Raw genomic sequence first — 20,783 nt, forward strand, 5'->3', positions numbered from 1 at the left:
AAATAATTTATTAGTGTAGTAATAATGGTTGTTTTACCTAATTTTGGATTTAAGGATTATGTTGTAATTAAGTGTACTGTAAAGGTTTTGAGATTCTCTTGTTTTTTATGTTTTTCTCATGTTGGGGCACTAACACTAGAAACTGTTTTCCAGTGCACATGAAGTCGTCAACACTAACACCAAGTGCGAAGATGATCTTCATGTACATGATTGACATGATCTTCATGTTGGACATGAACTTGATCTTCATGTATCCATTTGGGGGACTAAGCCCCCCTTAAATTCATTCCACACATGAACAGTAAAATTTTCATTTTGTTGTGAACTATTTCCCTTTTATCTCTTTTTAGTTTACGAGATGAAGGGAAAGTGAAAACTCAAGTTTTGATTTAAGAAAAAAGTATACATCTAAAAAGGAAATGCACAATGCACAAATGTAGAGAGAGATAATTCCAAAAAGTGTCTGTAATTTTTAGGGATTGTAAACTCTTATTAGTCTTTATATGTCCGGTTCTGCAATCATCAGAAAAAGGGGGAGGAAGGGGATATTTAATTGAGTGTCAACACCCAATCCATAAGTCATTCCTTATAAAAATATAGTTTGTGACGCATGATAAATCACTTTACTATCATCTATGACAGTTAGGTCAGCTTTTCCTAAATGGGCAAAATAATGGCTTGTTTGACTCGGGTAAATATCCCACTGCACGTTCACTTGGAAATTTTTTGTTATTCTTTTTAAAAGGTTTAGATCCATAGGTCATTTGCATCTTTAACAAGTTTGGAGCGTGCATATCCATTTTTTAAAACATGTGTAGAAAAATCTCTTTCTTATAGAATCAAGAGCTATTAGGGTTGAACTAGTGGAATTTTCCAAACTTGGATAACAAAACTTTTTGGTTCATTTGAGGTGTGTAAATAAATTTTCTTTACTTACATTTGTTATTGCTTTAAATTCTTTCCATAAATAAACTCTAAAACTTTTATTTTGTTGTGATCTATTTGCCTTTATCTCTGTTTTTGTTTACGAGATGGAGGGAAAGTGAAAAGTGAAGTTTTGATTTAAGAAAAAAGTATACATATAAAATGGAAATGCACAATGCACAAATGTAGAGAGAGATAATTCCAAAAAGTTTCAGCAATTTTTAGGGATTGTAAACTCATTTTAGTTTTTATATATCTAGTTCAACAATCGTCGGGAATAAAAGGAAATGAGGGATTTTTAACTGAGTGTTGACTTCCAATCTTTAAGTCATTCCATACAAAAATATAGTCCCTTACGCTTGATATATCACTTTACAATCATCTATGATCGTTAGGTCAGCTTTTTGTAAATTGGAAAAATAATGGCTTGTTTGACTCGGGTAAATATATCACCGCATGTTCACCTGGGAATTTAATGTTATTCTCTTTAAAAGGTTTGGATCCATAGGTCATTTGCATCTTTAACATGTTTCAAGAATGCATATCCACTTTTTTAAACGTGTAGAAAAATCTCTTTCTTATTAAATTCCATGCTATTAGGGTTCAACTAGCGGAATTTTCTATACATGGTAACAAAACTTTAGTGTTCATTTGTGGCGTGTGAATAAATTTTCTTTACATACATATGTTATTGCTTTAAATTCTTTCCATACATAAACTCTAAAATTTTCATGTTGTTGTGATCTATTTGCCTTTTATCTCTTTTTTTGTTTACGAGATGAAACGAAAGTTAAAACTCAAGTTTTGATTGAAGAAAAAAGTATACATCTAAAATGGAAATGCACAATGGACAAATGTAGAGAAAGATAATTCCAAAAAGTGTCTTTAATTTTTAGGGATTATAAATTCTTTTTAGCTTTTATATATCAGGCTCTGCAATCGTCCGGAAAAGGGCGAGGCTGGAGATTTTTAACTGATTGTTGACTCCCAATCCATAAGTCAGTCCTGACAAAAATATAGCTCGTTATGCATGATAAATAACTTTACAATCATCTATGATCGGTAGGTCAGCTTTTTGTAAATGGGCAAAATAATGGCTTGTTTGACTCGGGTAAATATCCCTCTTCACGTTCACTTGCGAATTTAATGTTATTCTCTTTAAAAGGTTTGGATCCATATGTCATTTGAACCTTTAACGTGTTTAAAACATGTATTTCCATTTTTTAAAACATGTGTAGAAAATTCTCTTTCTTATAAAATTTTGAGCTATTAGGGTTGGACAAGTGTAATTTCCCAAACCTAGATAACAAAACTTTTGTCTTCATTTGTGGTGTGTGAATAAATTTTCTTTAGTTACATTTGTTGTTGCTTTAAATTCTATCCATACATAAACTCTAAAATTTTCATTTTGTTGTTATTTCTTTGCCTTTTATCTCTTTTTTTGTTTACAAGATGAAGGGAAAGTGAAAACTCAAGTTTTGATTTAAGAAAAAAGTATACATCTAAAATAGAAATGCACAACTCGCAAATATAGAGAGAGATAATTCCAAAAGTGTCTCTAATTTTTAGGGATTGTAAACTCTTATTAGTTTTTATATATCAGGTTCTGCAAACGTCGGGAAAAGGGGAAGTAGGGGAATTTTAATTGAGTATTGACTCCCAATCCATAAGTCATTCCTTTCAAAAATATAGTCCGTTACGCATGATAAATCACTTTACAATCGTCTATGATCGTTAGGACAGCTTTTTGTAAATGGGCAAAATAATGGCTTGTTTGACTCGCGTAAATATCCCACTGCACGTTCACTCGGGAATTTAATGTTGTTCTCTTTAAAAGGTTTGGATCCACAGGTCGTTTGCATCTTTAACATTGTTTCAAGCACGTATATCCATTTTTAAAATATATGTGTAGAAAAATCTATTTCTTATAAAATTACGAGTTATTAGGGTTTAACTAGTGGAATTTCCCAAACTTGGGTAACAAAACTTTTGTGTTCATTTGTGGTGTGTGAATAATTTTCTTTACTTACATTTGTTATTGCTTTAAATTCTGTCCATACTTAAACTCTAAAATTTTGATTTTGTGGTGATCTATTTGCTTTTTATCTCTTTTTATTTTATGAGATTAAGGGAAAGAGAAAACTCAAATTTTGATTTAAGAAAAAACTACACATCTAAAATGGAAATGCCCAATGCACAAATATAGAGAGAGATCATTCCAAAACTTTTCTGTAATTTTTAAGGATTTTAAACTCTTTATATATCAGGTTTAGTAATCGTTGGGAAAAGGGGGAGGCGTGGGATTTTAAATGAGTGTTGACTGCCAATTCATGTGTCATTCCTAACAAAAATATATCCCATTGATAAATCACTTTTCAATCAGCTATGATCCTTAGGTCAGCTTTTTGTAAATGGGGAAAATAATGGCTTGTTTGACTTGGGTAAATATCCTACGCACTTTCACTTGGGAATTTAATGTTATTCTCTTTAAAAGGTTTGGATCCATAGGTCATTTGCACCTCTAACATGTTTCAAGCATGTATTTCCATTTTTTATAACATGTGTAGAAAAATCTCTTTCTTATAAAATTTCTAGCTATTACAGTTGATCTAGTGGAATTTCCCAAACTTGGATAACAAAACTTTTGCGCTCGTTTGTGGAGTGTGAATAAATTATCTTTACTTACATTATTTATTGCTTTAAATTCTTTCCATACATCTACTCTAAAATTTTCATTTTGTTGTAATCTATTTGCCTTCTATTTTTTTTCTTTTTATAAGATGAAGGGAAAGTGAAGACTAAAGTTTTGATTTAAGAAAAAAATATACATCTAAAATGGAAATGCACAATGCACAAATGTTGGGAGAGATAATTCCAAAAAGTGTCTTTAATTTTGACGAATTGTAAAATCTTTTTAGTTTTTATATATCAGGTTCTGCAATATTCGGGAAAAGGGGGCAAGGGATTTTTAATTGAGTGTTGACTCCCTATCCATAAGCCATTCCTTACAAAAATATAGACCGTTACGCATTATAAATCACTTTACAATCATCTATGATCGTTAGGTCAGCTTTTTGTAAATGGGCAAAATAATGGCTTGTTTGACTCGAGTAAATATCCCACTGCATGTTCACTTGGGAATTTAATGTTGTTCGCTTTAAAAGATTTGGATCCATAGGTCATTTGCATCTTTAACATGTTTCAAACATGCATAACCATTTTTTAAAACAAGTGTAAAAAAATGTCTTTCTTATAAAATTCTGAGCTATTAGGGTTAAACTAGTGGAATTTCCCAAACTTGAATAACGAAACTTTTGTGTTCATTTGTGGTGTGTGAATAAATTTTCATTACTTACATTTGTTATAGCTTTAAATTCTATCCATACTTCAACTCTAAAATTTTGATTTTGTTGTTATCTATTTGCTTTTTATCTCTTTTTTTGTTTACGAGATGAAGGGAAAGTGAAAACTTAAGTTTTGATTTAAGAAAAAGGTATGCATCTAAAATGGAAATGCACAATACACAAATGTAGACAGAGATAATTCCCCAAAGTGTCTGTAATTTTTAGGGATTGTAAATTTTTTTTAGTTTTTATATATCAGGTTCAGCAATCGTCAGGAAAAGGGGGAGGCGTGGGATTTTTAAATGAGTGTTGACTCCCAATCCATAAGTCATTCCATACAAAAATATAGCCAGTTACACATGATAAATCACTTTACAATCAGCTATGATCGTTAGGTCAGCTTTTTGAAAATGGGCAAAATGATGGCTTGTTTGACTCAGTTAAATATCCCACCGCACATTTACTTGGGAATTTAATGTTATTCTCTTTAAAAGGTTTTGATCCATAGGTCATTTGGATCTTTAACATGTTTCAAGCATGCATTTCCATTTTTTATAACATGTGTAGAAAAATGTCTTTCTTATAAAATTCTGAGTTATTACGGTTGATCAAGTGGAATTTCCAAAACTTGGATAACAAAACTTTCGTGTTCATTTGTGGAGTGTGAAAAAAATTTCTTTACTTACATTATCTATTGCTTTAAATTCTTTCCATATATCAACTCTAAACTTTTCTATTTGTTGTGATCTATTTGCCTTCTATCTGTTTTTTTATTTACGAGATGAAGGGAAAGTGAAAACTCAAGTTTTGATTTAAGAAAACATATACATCTGAAATGGAAATGCCCAATGCACAAATGTAGAGAGAGATAATTCCAAAAAGTGTCTGTAATTTTTACGGATTGTAAAATCTTTTTTTTATATCAGGTTTTACAATCGTTGAGAAAAGGGGGAGGTGTGGGATTTTTAAATGAGTGTTGACTCCCAATCCATATATCATTCCTTACCAAAATATAGCGACTTAAGCATGATAAATCACTTACAATCAACTATGATCGTTAGGTCAGCTTTTTGTCAATGGGAAAAATAATGGCTTGTTTGACTTGGGTAAATATACCACAACACGTTCACTTGGGAATTTAATGTTATTCTCTTTAATCCATAGGTCATTTTCATCTTTTAAAATGTTTTAAGCGTGCATATCCATTTTTTAAAACATGTGTAGAAAAATCTTTTGCATGTGTTGAAAAATCTTTTTCTCATAAAATTTCAAGCTATTAGGGTTGATCTAGTGGAATTTCCCAAACTTGGATAAAAAAAACTATTGTGATCATTTGTGGAGTGTGAATAAATTTTCTTAACTTACATTAATTATTGCTTTACATTCTTACCATTCATCAACTCTAAAATTTTCATTTTGTTGTGATCTATTTGCCTTTTATCTCTTTTTTTATTTACGAGATGAAGGGAAATTGAAAACATAAGTTTTGTTTTAAGAAAAAACTATACATCTAAGATGGAAATGCACAATGCACAAATGTAGAGAGAGATAATTCCAAAAAGTGTCGTAATTTTTAGGGATTGTAAACTCTTTTTAGTTTTTATATATCAGATTCTGCAATACTCGGGAAAAGGGGGAGGCGGGGATTTTTAACTGAGTGTTGACTCCCAATCCATAAGACATTCCTTAAAAAAATGTAGCCCTTTACGCTTGATAAATCACTTTAAAATCATCTATGATCGTTGGGTCAGCTTTTTGTAAAAGGGTAAAATAATGGCTTGTTCGACTCGGGTAAATATCCCACCGCACGGTCACTTGGGAATTTAATGTTGTTCTCTTTAAAAGGTTTGGATCCATAGGTCATTTGCATCTTTAACATGTTTCAAACATGCATATCCATTTTTTAAAGCATGTGTAGCAAAATCTCTTTCTTATAAAATTCCGAGCTAATAGGGTTGAACTAGTGGAATTTCCCAAACTTGGATAACAAAAATTTTGTGTTCATTTGTGGCGTGTGAATAAATTTTCTTTACTTAAATTTTTTATTGCTTTAAATTATTTCCATACATAAACTCTAAAATTTTCTTTTTGTTGTGATCTATTTGCCTTTTATCTCTTTTTTTGTCTACGAGTTGAAGGGAAAGTGAAAACACAAGTTTTGTTTTAAGAAAGAACTATACATCTAAAATGGAAATGCACAATGCACAAATGTAGAGAGAGATAATTCCAAAAAGTGTTTGTAATTTTTAGGGATTGTAAACTCTTTATAGTTTTTTTATATTAGGTTTTGCTATCGTCGGGAAAAGGGGGTGGTGGGGAATTTTTAACTGAGTGTTGACTCCCAATCCATAAGCAATTCCTTACAATAATAAAAAAAATTTATTCATGAAAAATCACTTTACAATCATCTATTATCATTAGGTCATCTTTAAGTAAATGGGCAAAATAATGGCTTGCTTGACTATTGTAAATTCCCCACTGCACGTTTACTTGGGAATTAATTGTTATTCTGTTTAAAAGGTTTGGATCCATAGGTCATTTGCATCTTTAACATGTTTCAAGCATGCATTTCCATTTTTTAAAACATGTGAAGAAAAATCTCCTTCTCATAAAATTTAGAGCTATTAGGGTTGAGCTAGTGGAATTTCCCAAACTTGGATAACAAAAATTTTGTGTTCATTTGTGGTGTGTGAATAAATTTTCTATACATAAATCTGTTATTGCTTTAAATTCTTTCCATACATAAACACTAAAATTTTCATTTTGTTGTGACATATTTGCCATTTATCTCTTTTTTGTTGACGAGATGAAGGGAAAGAGAAAACTCAAGGGTTGATTTAAGAAAAAAGTATACATCTAAAATGGAAATTCACAATGCACAAATGTAGTGAGAGATAATTCCTAAAAGTGTCTGTAATTTTTAGGGATTGTAAACTCTTTTTTGTATTTATATATCGGGTTCTGCAATCGTCAGGAAAAGGGGGAGGCAGGGGATTTTTAATTGAGTGTTGACTCCGAATCCATAAGTCATTCCATACAAAAATATAGCCCGTTACGCATGATAAATCACTTTACAATCATCTATGATTGTTAGGTCAGCTTTTTGTCAAATGGCAGAATAATGTCTTGTTTGACTCGGGTAAATATCCCACTGCAAGTTCACTTGGGAATTTAAGGTTATTCTCTTTAATCCATAGGTCATTTGCATCTTTAACAAGTTTCAAGTATGCATAACCATTTTTTAAAACATGTGTAGAAAAATGTATTTCTTATAAAATTCTGTGCTATTAGGGTTGAACTAGTGGAATTTCTCAAACTTGGATAACAAAACTTTTGTGTTCATTTGTGGCGTGTGAATAAATTTTCTTTACTTAAATTTGATATTTCTTTAAATTCTTTCCACACATGAACTGTAAAATTTTCATTTCATTGTTATCTATTGCACTTTTATCTCTTTTTCTGTTGACGAGATGAAGGGAAAGTGAAACTCAAGTTTTGATTTAAGAAAAAAGTATAAATCTAAAATGGAAATGCACAATGCACAAATGTAGAGAGACATAATTCCAAAAAGTGTCTGTAATTTTTAGGGATTGTAAATTCTTATTAGTTTTTATATATCAGGTTCTGCAATCGTCAGAAAAAGGGGGAGGAAGGGGATATTTAATTGAGTGTCGACACCCAATGCATAAGTCATTCCATAAAAAAATATAGTTCGTTAGACATGATAAATCACTTTACTATCATCTATGATCGTTAGGTCAGCTTCTCCTAAATGGACAAAATAATGGCTTGTTTAACTCGGGTAAATATCCTACCGCACGTTCACTTGGGAATTTATTGTTATTTTTTTTAAGAGGTTTGGATCCACTGGTCATTTGCATCTTTCACATGTTTTAAGCATGCATATCCATTTTTTATAACATTTGTAGAAAAATCTCTTTCTTATAGAATTCAGAGCTATTAGGGTTGAACTAATGAAATTTCCCAAACTTGGATAAAAAAAACTTTTGTGTTCATTTGAGGTGTGTGAATAAATTTTCTTTACTTACATTTGTTATTGCTTTAAATTCTTTCCATACACAAACTCTAAAATTTTTATTTTGTTGTGATCTATTTGCCATTTATCTCTCTTTTTGTTTACGAGATGTAGGGAAAGTGAAAACTGAAGTTTTGATTTAAGAAAAAAGTATATATATAAAATGGAAATGCACAATGCACAAATGTAGAGAGAGATAATTCCAAAAAGTTTCAGTAATTTTTAGGGATTATACACTCATTTTAGTTTTTATATATCTGGTTTAGCAATCGTCGGGAACAAAAGGAGACGAGGGAGTTTTAACTGAGTGTTGACTTCCAATCCTTAAGTCATTCCTTACAAAAATATAGCCTGTTACGCTTGATAAATCACATTACAATCATCTATGATCTTATGGTCAACTTTTTGTAAATGGGTAAACTAATGGGTTGTTTGACTCGGGTAAATATATCACCACACGTTCACTTGGGAATTTAATGTTATTATCTTTATAAGATTTGGATCCATAGGTCATTTGCATCTTTAACATGTTTCAAGAATGCATATCCCTTTTTTACAACATGTGTAGAAAAATTTCTTTCTTATAAAATTCCGAGCTATTTGGGTTGAACTAGCGGAATTTCCTAAACTTGGTACCAAAAATTTAGTGTTCATTTGTGGTGTGTGAAAAAATTTTCTTTACTTACATTTTTTATTGCTTTAAATTCTTTCCATACATAAAATCTAAAATTTTCATGTTGTTGTGATCTATTTGCCTTTTATCTCTTTTTTCGTTTACGAGATGAAGGGAAATTTAAAACTCAAGTTTTGATTTCAGAAAAAAGTTTACATCTAAAATAGAAATGCACAATGCACAAATATAGAGAAAGATAATTCCAAAAATTGCCTTTAAGTTTTAGGGATTGTAAACTCTTTTTAGTTTTTATATATCAGGTTCTGCAATCGTCGGGAAAAGGGGGAGGCTGGTGATTTTTAACTGAGTGTTGACTCCAAATCCATAAGTCAGTCCTTACAAAAATATAACCCATTACGCATGACAAATAACTTTACAATCATCTATGATCGTTAGGTCAGCTTTTTGTATATGGGCAAAATAATGGCTTCTTTGACTCAGGTAAATATCCCTTTGCACGTTCACTTGGGAATTTAATGTTATTCTCTTTAAAAGGTTTGGATCCATAGGTCATTTGAATCTTTAACGTGTTTCAAGCATGCATTTCCATTTTTTAAAGCATGTGTAGAAAAATCTCTTTCTTATAAAATTCCGAGCTATTAGGGTTGAAAAAGTGGAATTTCCCAAACTTGGAGAACCAAAATTTTTTGTTCATTTGTGGTGTGTGAATAAATTTTATTTACTTACATTTGTTATTGCTTTAAGTTCTTTCCATACATAAAGTCTAAAATTTTCATTTTGTTGTGATTTCTTTGCCTTTTATCTCTTTTTTTGTTTATGAGATGAAGGGAAAGTGAAAACTCAAGTTTTGATTTAAAATAAAAGTATAAATCTAAAATGGAAATTCACAATGCGCAAATGTAGAGAGTGATAATTCCAAAAAGTGTCTCTAATTTTTAGGGATTGTAAACTCTTATTAGTTTTTATATATCAGGTTCTCCAATCATCGGGAAAAGTGGAAGTAGGGGATCTTAAATTGAGTATTGACTCCCAATCCATAAGTCATTCCATAAAAAAAATATAGTCCGTTATGCATGATAAATTACTTTACAATCATCAATTATCGTTAGGTCAGCTTTTTGTAAATGGGCAAAAAAATGGCTTGTTTGACTCGCATAAATATCCCATTGCACGTTCACTCGGGAATTTAATATTATTCTCTTTAAAAGGTTTGGATCCATAGGTCATTTGCATCTTTAACATGTTTTAAGTGCGCATATCCATTTTTTAAAAAAAAAGTGTAGAAAAATCTATTGCTTATAAAATTACGAGCTATTAGGGTTGAACTAGTGGAATTTCCTAAACCTGGGTAACAAAACTTTTGTGTTCTTTTGTGGTGTGTGAATAATTTTCTTTACTTACATTTGTTATTTCTTTAAATTCTTTCCATACATAAACTCTAAAATTTTGAGTTTGTTGTGATCTATTTGCTTTTTATCTCTTTTTTTGAAGGGAAAGTGAAAACTCAAGTTTTGATTTAAGTAAAAAGTATACATATAAAATGGAAATGCACAATGCACAAATGTAGAGAGACATAATTCGAAAAAGTTTCTAAAATTTTTAGGGATTCTAAACTCTTTTTAGTTTTTATATATCAGGTTTAGCAATCGTCGGGAAAAGGGGGAGGCGTGGGATTTATAAATGAGTGTTGACTCCCAATCCATAAGTCATTCCTTACAAAAATATAGCCCATTACGCATGATAAATCACTTAACAATCGGGTATGATCGTTAGGTCAGCTTTTTTTAAATGGCCAAAATAATGGCATGTTTGACTCGGGTAAATATCCCACCGCAAGTTAACTTGGGAATTTAATGTTATTCTCATTAAAAGGTTTGGATCCATATGTCTTTTGCATCTTTAACATGTTTCAAGCATGCATTTCCATTTGTTATAACATTTGTAGAAAAATCTCTTTCTTATAAAATTCTGAGCTATTACGGTTTATCTAGTGGAATTTCCCAAACTTGGATAACAAAACTTTTTTGTTCATTTGTGGAGTGTGAATAAATTTTATTTACTTACATTATTTATTTCCATAAATTCTTTCCATACATCAACTCTAAAATTTTAATTTTGTTGTGATTTATTTGCCTTCTATCTATTTTTTTATTTACGAGATGAAGGGAAAGTGAAAACTAAAGTTTTGATTTAAGAAAAAAATATACATAAAAAATGGAAATGCACAATGCACCAATGTAGAGAGAGATAATTCCAAAAAGTGTCTTTAATTTTTACGGATTATAAAATCTTTTTAGTTTTTATATATCAGGTTCTGCAATATTCGAGAAACGGGGTAGGCGGGGGATTTTTAACTGAGTGTTGACTCCCAATCCATAAGCCATTCCTTACAAAAATATAGCCCATTACACATGATAAATCACTTTACAATCATCTATAATCGTTAGGTCAGCTTTTTGTAAATGGGCAAAATAATGGCTTGTGTGACTCGGGTAAATATCCCACTGCATGTTCACTTGGGAATTTAATTTTTTTTCTCTTTAAAAGATTTGGATTCATAGTTCATTTGCATGTTTGACATGTTTCAAACATGCATATCCATTTTTTAAAACATGTGTAGAGAAATCTCTTTCTTTTAAAATTCAAAGCTATTAGGGTTGAACTAGTGGAATTTTCCAAACTCGGATAACAAAACTTTTGTGTTCATTTGTGGTGTGTGAATAAATTTTCTTCACTTACATTTATCATTGCTTAAAATTCCTTCCATACATAAAACCTAAAATTTTTTTTTTGATGAGATCTTTTTGCCTTTTATCTCTTTTTTTATTTACGACATGAAGGGAAAGTGAAAACTCAAGTTTTGATTTAAAAAGAAATTATACATCTAGAAGTAAAATGCACAATGCACAATGCGCAAATTTAGAGAGATAATTCACAAAAGTGCTAGTAATTTTTAGGGATTGTAAACTCTTTTTAGTTTTTATATATCAGGTTCTGCAATCGTCGAAAAAAGGGGAAGGCAGGTGATTTTTAACTGAGTGTTTACTCCCAATCCATAAGTTATTCCTTACAAAAATAAAGCCCTTTACGCATGGTAAATCACTTTACAATCATCTTTGATTGTTAGGTCAACTTTTTGCAAATGGGCAAAATAATGGCTTGTTTGACTCGGGTAAATATCCTATCACACGTTCACTTGGGAATTTAATGTTATTCTCTTTATAAGGTTTGGATCCATAAGTCATTTTGATCTTTAACATGTTTCAAACATGCATATCCATTTTTAAAAAAAAGTGTAGAAAAATCTCTTTCTTATAAAAGCTAATAGGGTTGAACTAGGGGAATTTCCAAAACTTGGATAACAAATTTTTTGTGCTCATTTGTGGTGTGTGAATAAATTTTCTTTACTTACCTTTGTTATTGCATTAAAATCTTTCCATACATAAACTCTAAAATTTTCATTTTGTTGTGATCTATTTGTTTTTTATCTCTTTTTTTGTTTATGAGATGAAGGGAAAGTGAAAACTCAAGTTTATATTTAAGAAACAAGTATTTATCTAAAATGGAAATGCACAATCCACATATATAGAGAGAGATAATTTTAAAAAGTGTCTGTAATTTTTAGGGATTCTAAACACTTTTTAGTTTTTATATATCAAGTTCTGCAATTGTCGAGAAAAGGGCGAGGTGGGAGATTTTTAAATGAGTGTTGACTCCAGATCCATAAGTCATACCTTACAAAAAATATAGCCCATTATGCATGATAAATCACATTACAATCATCTATGATCATTTTGGTCAACTTTTTGTAAATGGGCAAAACAATGGTTTCTTTGACTTTGGTAAATATCCCACTGCACGTTCACTTGGGAATTCAATTTTATTCTCTTTAAAAAGTTTGGATCCATAGGTCATTTGCATCTATAACATGTTTCAAGCATGCATATCCATTTTTTAAAACATGAGTAGAAAAATTTATTTCTTATAAAATTCTGAGCTATTAGGGTTGAACAAGTGGAATTTCCCAAACTTCGATAACAAAATTTTTGTCTTCATTTGTGATGTGTGAATAAATTTTCTTTACTTACTTTTGTTATTGCTTTAAATTCTTTCTATACATATACTCTAAAATTTTCATTTTGTTGTGATCAATTTGTCTTTTATCTCTTTTTTTGTCTTCGTGATGAAGTAAAAGTGAAAACTCAAGTTTTTATTCAAGAAAAAAGTATACATCTAAAATGTAAATGGACAATGCACAAATTTAGTGAGAGATAATTCCAAAAATAGTCCGTAATTTTTAGGAATCGTATACTCTTTTTAGTTTTTATATATCAGGTTCTGTAATCGTCAGAAAAAGGGGGAGGCGAGTGATTTTCAACTGAGTGTTGACTCCCAATCCATAAGCAATTCCTTACAATAATAAAAAAAATTTATTCATGAAAAATCACTTTACAATCATCTATTATCATTAGGTCATCTTTAAGTAAATGGGCAAAATAATGGCTTGCTTGACTATTGTAAATTCCCCACTGCACGTTTACTTGGGAATTAATTGTTATTCTGTTTAAAAGGTTTGGATCCATAGGTCATTTGCATCTTTAACATGTTTCAAGCATGCATTTCCATTTTTTAAAACATGTGAAGAAAAATCTCCTTCTCATAAAATTTAGAGCTATTAGGGTTGAGCTAGTGGAATTTCCCAAACTTGGATAACAAAAATTTTGTGTTCATTTGTGGTGTGTGAATAAATTTTCTATACATAAATCTGTTATTGCTTTAAATTCTTTCCATACATAAACACTAAAATTTTCATTTTGTTGTGACATATTTGCCATTTATCTCTTTTTTGTTGACGAGATGAAGGGAAAGAGAAAACTCAAGGGTTGATTTAAGAAAAAAGTATACATCTAAAATGGAAATTCACAATGCACAAATGTAGTGAGAGATAATTCCTAAAAGTGTCTGTAATTTTTAGGGATTGTAAACTCTTTTTTGTATTTATATATCGGGTTCTGCAATCGTCAGGAAAAGGGGGAGGCAGGGGATTTTTAATTGAGTGTTGACTCCGAATCCATAAGTCATTCCATACAAAAATATAGCCCGTTACGCATGATAAATCACTTTACAATCATCTATGATTGTTAGGTCAGCTTTTTGTCAAATGGCAGAATAATGTCTTGTTTGACTCGGGTAAATATCCCACTGCAAGTTCACTTGGGAATTTAAGGTTATTCTCTTTAATCCATAGGTCATTTGCATCTTTAACAAGTTTCAAGTATGCATAACCATTTTTTAAAACATGTGTAGAAAAATGTATTTCTTATAAAATTCTGTGCTATTAGGGTTGAACTAGTGGAATTTCTCAAACTTGGATAACAAAACTTTTGTGTTCATTTGTGGCGTGTGAATAAATTTTCTTTACTTAAATTTGATATTTCTTTAAATTCTTTCCACACATGAACTGTAAAATTTTCATTTCATTGTTATCTATTGCACTTTTATCTCTTTTTCTGTTGACGAGATGAAGGGAAAGTGAAACTCAAGTTTTGATTTAAGAAAAAAGTATAAATCTAAAATGGAAATGCACAATGCACAAATGTAGAGAGACATAATTCCAAAAAGTGTCTGTAATTTTTAGGGATTGTAAATTCTTATTAGTTTTTATATATCAGGTTCTGCAATCGTCAGAAAAAGGGGGAGGAAGGGGATATTTAATTGAGTGTCGACACCCAATGCATAAGTCATTCCATAAAAAAATATAGTTCGTTAGACATGATAAATCACTTTACTATCATCTATGATCGTTAGGTCAGCTTCTCCTAAATGGGCAAAATAATGGCTTGTTTAACTCGGGTAAATATCCTACCGCACGTTCACTTGGGAATTTATTGTTATTTTTTTTAAGAGGTTTGGATCCACTGGTCATTTGCATCTTTCACATGTTTTAAGCATGCATATCCATTTTTTATAACATTTGTAGAAAAATCTCTTTCTTATAGAATTCAGAGCTATTAGGGTTGAACTAATGAAATTTCCCAAACTTGGATAAAAAAAACTTTTGTGTTCATTTGAGGTGTGTGAATAAATTTTCTTTACTTACATTTGTTATTGCTTTAAATTCTTTCCATACACAAACTCTAAAATTTTTATTTTGTTGTGATCTATTTGCCATTTATCTCTCTTTTTGTTTACGAGATGTAGGGAAAGTGAAAACTGAAGTTTTGATTTAAGAAAAAAGTATATATATAAAATGGAAATGCACAATGCACAAATGTAGAGAGAGATAATTCCAAAAAGTTTCAGTAATTTTTAGGGATTATACACTCATTTTAGTTTTTATATATCTGGTTTAGCAATCGTCGGGAACAAAAGGAGACGAGGGAGTTTTAACTGAGTGTTGACTTCCAATCCTTAAGTCATTCCTTACAAAAATATAGCCTGTTACGCTTGATAAATCACATTACAATCATCTATGATCTTATGGTCAACTTTTTGTAAATGGGTAAACTAATGGGTTGTTTGACTCGGGTAAATATATCACCACACGTTCACTTGGGAATTTAATGTTATTATCTTTATAAGATTTGGATCCATAGGTCATTTGCATCTTTAACATGTTTCAAGAATGCATATCCCTTTTTTACAACATGTGTAGAAAAATTTCTTTCTTATAAAATTCCGAGCTATTTGGGTTGAACTAGCGGAATTTCCTAAACTTGGTACCAAAAATTTAGTGTTCATTTGTGGTGTGTGAAAAAATTTTCTTTACTTACATTTTTTATTGCTTTAAATTCTTTCCATACATAAAATCTAAAATTTTCATGTTGTTGTGATCTATTTGCCTTTTATCTCTTTTTTCGTTTACGAGATGAAGGGAAATTTAAAACTCAAGTTTTGATTTCAGAAAAAAGTTTACATCTAAAATAGAAATGCACAATGCACAAATATAGAGAAAGATAATTCCAAAAATTGCCTTTAAGTTTTAGGGATTGTAAACTCTTTTTAGTTTTTATATATCAGGTTCTGCAATCGTCGGGAAAAGGGGGAGGCTGGTGATTTTTAACTGAGTGTTGACTCCAAATCCATAAGTCAGTCCTTACAAAAATATAACCCATTACGCATGACAAATAACTTTACAATCATCTATGATCGTTAGGTCAGCTTTTTGTATATGGGCAAAATAATGGCTTCTTTGACTCAGGTAAATATCCCTTTGCACGTTCACTTGGGAATTTAATGTTATTCTCTTTAAAAGGTTTGGATCCATAGGTCATTTGAATCTTTAACGTGTTTCAAGCATGCATTTCCATTTTTTAAAGCATGTGTAGAAAAATCTCTTTCTTATAAAATTCCGAGCTATTAGGGTTGAAAAAGTGGAATTTCCCAAACTTGGAGAACCAAAATTTTTTGTTCATTTGTGGTGTGTGAATAAATTTTATTTACTTACATTTGTTATTGCTTTAAGTTCTTTCCATACATAAAGTCTAAAATTTTCATTTTGTTGTGATTTCTTTGCCTTTTATCTCTTTTTTTGTTTATGAGATGAAGGGAAAGTGAAAACTCAAGTTTTGATTTAAAATAAAAGTATAAATCTAAAATGGAAATTCACAATGCGCAAATGTAGAGAGTGATAATTCCAAAAAGTGTCTCTAATTTTTAGGGATTGTAAACTCTTATTAGTTTTTATATATCAGGTTCTCCAATCATCGGGAAAAGTGGAAGTAGGGGATCTTAAATTGAGTATTGACTCCCAATCCATAAGTCATTCCATAAAAAAAATATAGTCCGTTATGCATGATAAATTACTTTACAATCATCAATTATCGTTAGGTCAGCTTTTTGTAAATGGGCAAAAAAATGGCTTGTTTGACTCGCATAAATATCCCATTGCACGTTCACTCGGGAATTTAATATTATTCTCTTTAAAAGGTTTGGATCCATAGGTCATTTGCATCTTTAACATGTTTTAAGTGCGCATATCCATTTTTTAAAAAAAAAGTGTAGAAAAATCTATTGCTTATAAAATTACGAGCTATTAGGGTTGAACTAGTGGAATTTCCTAAACCTGGGTAACAAAACTTTTGTGTTCTTTTGTGGTGTGTGAATAATTTTCTTTACTTACATTTGTTATTTCTTTAAATTCTTTCCATACATAAACTCTAAAATTTTGAGTTTGTTGTGATCTATTTGCTTTTTATCTCTTTTTTTGAAGGGAAAGTGAAAACTCAAGTTTTGATTTAAGTAAAAAGTATACATATAAAATGGAAATGCACAATGCACAAATGTAGAGAGACATAATTCGAAAAAGTTTCTAAAATTTTTAGGGATTCTAAACTCTTTTTAGTTTTTATATATCAGGTTTAGCAATCGTCGGGAAAAGGGGGAGGCGTGGGATTTATAAATGAGTGTTGACTCCCAATCCATAAGTCATTCCTTACAAAAATATAGCCCATTACGCATGATAAATCACTTAACAATCGGGTATGATCGTTAGGTCAGCTTTTTTTAAATGGCCAAAATAATGGCATGTTTGACTCGGGTAAATATCCCACCGCAAGTTAACTTGGGAATTTAATGTTATTCTCATTAAAAGGTTTGGATCCATATGTCTTTTGCATCTTTAACATGTTTCAAGCATGCATTTCCATTTGTTATAACATTTGTAGAAAAATCTCTTTCTTATAAAATTCTGAGCTATTACGGTTTATCTAGTGGAATTTCCCAAACTTGGATAACAAAACTTTTTTGTTCATTTGTGGAGTGTGAATAAATTTTATTTACTTACATTATTTATTTCCATAAATTCTTTCCATACATCAACTCTAAAATTTTAATTTTGTTGTGATTTATTTGCCTTCTATCTATTTTTTTATTTACGAGATGAAGGGAAAGTGAAAACTAAAGTTTTGATTTAAGAAAAAAATATACATAAAAAATGGAAATGCACAATGCACCAATGTAGAGAGAGATAATTCCAAAAAGTGTCTTTAATTTTTACGGATTATAAAATCTTTTTAGTTTTTATATATCAGGTTCTGCAATATTCGAGAAACGGGGTAGGCGGGGGATTTTTAACTGAGTGTTGACTCCCAATCCATAAGCCATTCCTTACAAAAATATAGCCCATTACACATGATAAATCACTTTACAATCATCTATAATCGTTAGGTCAGCTTTTTGTAAATGGGCAAAATAATGGCTTGTGTGACTCGGGTAAATATCCCACTGCATGTTCACTTGGGAATTTAATTTTTTTTCTCTTTAAAAGATTTGGATTCATAGTTCATTTGCATGTTTGACATGTTTCAAACATGCATATCCATTTTTTAAAACATGTGTAGAGAAATCTCTTTCTTTTAAAATTCAAAGCTATTAGGGTTGAACTAGTGGAATTTTCCAAACTCGGATAACAAAACTTTTGTGTTCATTTGTGGTGTGTGAATAAATTTTCTTCACTTACATTTATCATTGCTTAAAATTCCTTCCATACATAAAACCTAAAATTTTTTTTTTGATGAGATCTTTTTGCCTTTTATCTCTTTTTTTATTTACGACATGAAGGGAAAGTGAAAACTCAAGTTTTGATTTAAAAAGAAATTATACATCTAGAAGTAAAATGCACAATGCACAATGCGCAAATTTAGAGAGATAATTCACAAAAGTGCTAGTAATTTTTAGGGATTGTAAACTCTTTTTAGTTTTTATATATCAGGTTCTGCAATCGTCGAAAAAAGGGGAAGGCAGGTGATTTTTAACTGAGTGTTTACTCCCAATCCATAAGTTATTCCTTACAAAAATAAAGCCCTTTACGCATGGTAAATCACTTTACAATCATCTTTGATTGTTAGGTCAACTTTTTGCAAATGGGCAAAATAATGGCTTGTTTGACTCGGGTAAATATCCTATCACACGTTCACTTGGGAATTTAATGTTATTCTCTTTATAAGGTTTGGATCCATAAGTCATTTTGATCTTTAACATGTTTCAAACATGCATATCCATTTTTAAAAAAAAGTGTAGAAAAATCTCTTTCTTATAAAAGCTAATAGGGTTGAACAAGGGGAATTTCCAAAACTTGGATAACAAATTTTTTGTGCTCATTTGTGGTGTGTGAATAAATTTTCTTTACTTACCTTTGTTATTGCATTAAAATCTTTCCATACATAAACTCTAAAATTTTCATTTTGTTGTGATCTATTTGTTTTTTATCTCTTTTTTTGTTTATGAGATGAAGGGAAAGTGAAAACTCAAGTTTATATTTAAGAAACAAGTATTTATCTAAAATGGAAATGCACAATCCACATATATAGAGAGAGATAATTTTAAAAAGTGTCTGTAATTTTTAGGGATTCTAAACACTTTTTAGTTTTTATATATCAAGTTCTGCAATTGTCGAGAAAAGGGCGAGGTGGGAGATTTTTAAATGAGTGTTGACTCCAGATCCATAAGTCATACCTTACAAAAAATATAGCCCATTATGCATGATAAATCACATTACAATCATCTATGATCATTTTGGTCAACTTTTTGTAAATGGGCAAAACAATGGTTTCTTTGACTTTGGTAAATATCCCACTGCACGTTCACTTGGGAATTCAATTTTATTCTCTTTAAAAAGTTTGGATCCATAGGTCATTTGCATCTATAACATGTTTCAAGCATGCATATCCATTTTTTAAAACATGAGTAGAAAAATTTATTTCTTATAAAATTCTGAGCTATTAGGGTTGAACAAGTGGAATTTCCCAAACTTCGATAACAAAATTTTTGTCTTCATTTGTGATGTGTGAATAAATTTTCTTTACTTACTTTTGTTATTGCTTTAAATTCTTTCTATACATATACTCTAAAATTTTCATTTTGTTGTGATCAATTTGTCTTTTATCTCTTTTTTTGTCTTCGTGATGAAGTAAAAGTGAAAACTCAAGTTTTTATTCAAGAAAAAAGTATACATCTAAAATGTAAATGGACAATGCACAAATTTAGTGAGAGATAATTCCAAAAATAGTCCGTAATTTTTAGGAATCGTATACTCTTTTTAGTTTTTATATATCAGGTTCTGTAATCGTCAGAAAAAGGGGGAGGCGAGTGATTTTCAACTGAGTTTTGACACCCAATCCATAAGTCATTCCTTACAAAAATATAGCCTGTTATGCATGATAAATCACTTTACAATCATCTATGTTCGTTAGGTCAGCTTTTTGTAAATGGGCAAAATATTGGCTTGTTTGGCTCGGGTAAATATCCCACCGCACGTTCAGTTGGGAATTTAATGTTATTCTCTTTAAAATTTATGGATCCATAGGTCATTCGCATCTTTAATCTGTTTCAAGCATGCACATCCATTTTTTAAGACGTGTGGAAAAATCTCTTTCTTATAAATTTTGAGCAATTAGGGTTGAACTAGTGGAATTTCCCAAACTAGGATAACAAAACTTTTGTGTTCATTTGTGGTGTGTCAATAAATTTTCTTTAATTACATTTGTTATTGCTTTAAATTCTTTCCATACATAAACTCTAAAATTTTCATTTTGTTGTGATCTATTTGCCTTTTATCTTTTTTTTTGTTTACGAGATGAAGGGAAAGTCAAAACTCAAGTTTTGATTTAAAAACAAAAAAGTATACATCTAAAATGGAAAAGCACAATGTCCAAATGTAAAGAGAGATCATTCCAAAACCATTCTGTAATTTTTAGGAAGTGTAAACACTTTTTAGTTTTGATATATTAGGTTCGGCAATCGTCGGGAAATGGTTGAGGCGGGGGATTTTTAAGTGGGTGTTGACTCCCAATCCATAAGTCATTCATTTAAAAAATAAAGCCTGTTACGCATGATTAATCACTTT

The 20,783-nt window shown here is 30.4% G+C and overlaps 1 protein-coding gene across 1 annotated transcript in view; it reads left to right on the forward strand.

Moving 5' to 3' along the window:
* The first annotated feature begins 503 nt into the window (after nt 1-503).
* The window catches only part of LOC137965279 (uncharacterized), a 99,698-nt gene continuing 79,418 nt past the window's right edge, over nt 504-20,783 (forward strand). Inside the window, exon 1 of the mRNA XM_068811609.1 lies at nt 504-510. Coding sequence (XP_068667710.1) covers nt 504-510 — 7 coding nt within the window. The remainder of the gene's footprint in view (nt 511-20,783) is intronic.

This window comes from Aristolochia californica, unplaced genomic scaffold (genome assembly GCF_029961685.1).
Source record: "Aristolochia californica isolate CCGP_79_NKW_82.1479 unplaced genomic scaffold, dmAriCali1.0.hap1 SCAF_5, whole genome shotgun sequence".
NCBI classification, from domain to species: domain Eukaryota; kingdom Viridiplantae; phylum Streptophyta; class Magnoliopsida; order Piperales; family Aristolochiaceae; genus Aristolochia; species Aristolochia californica.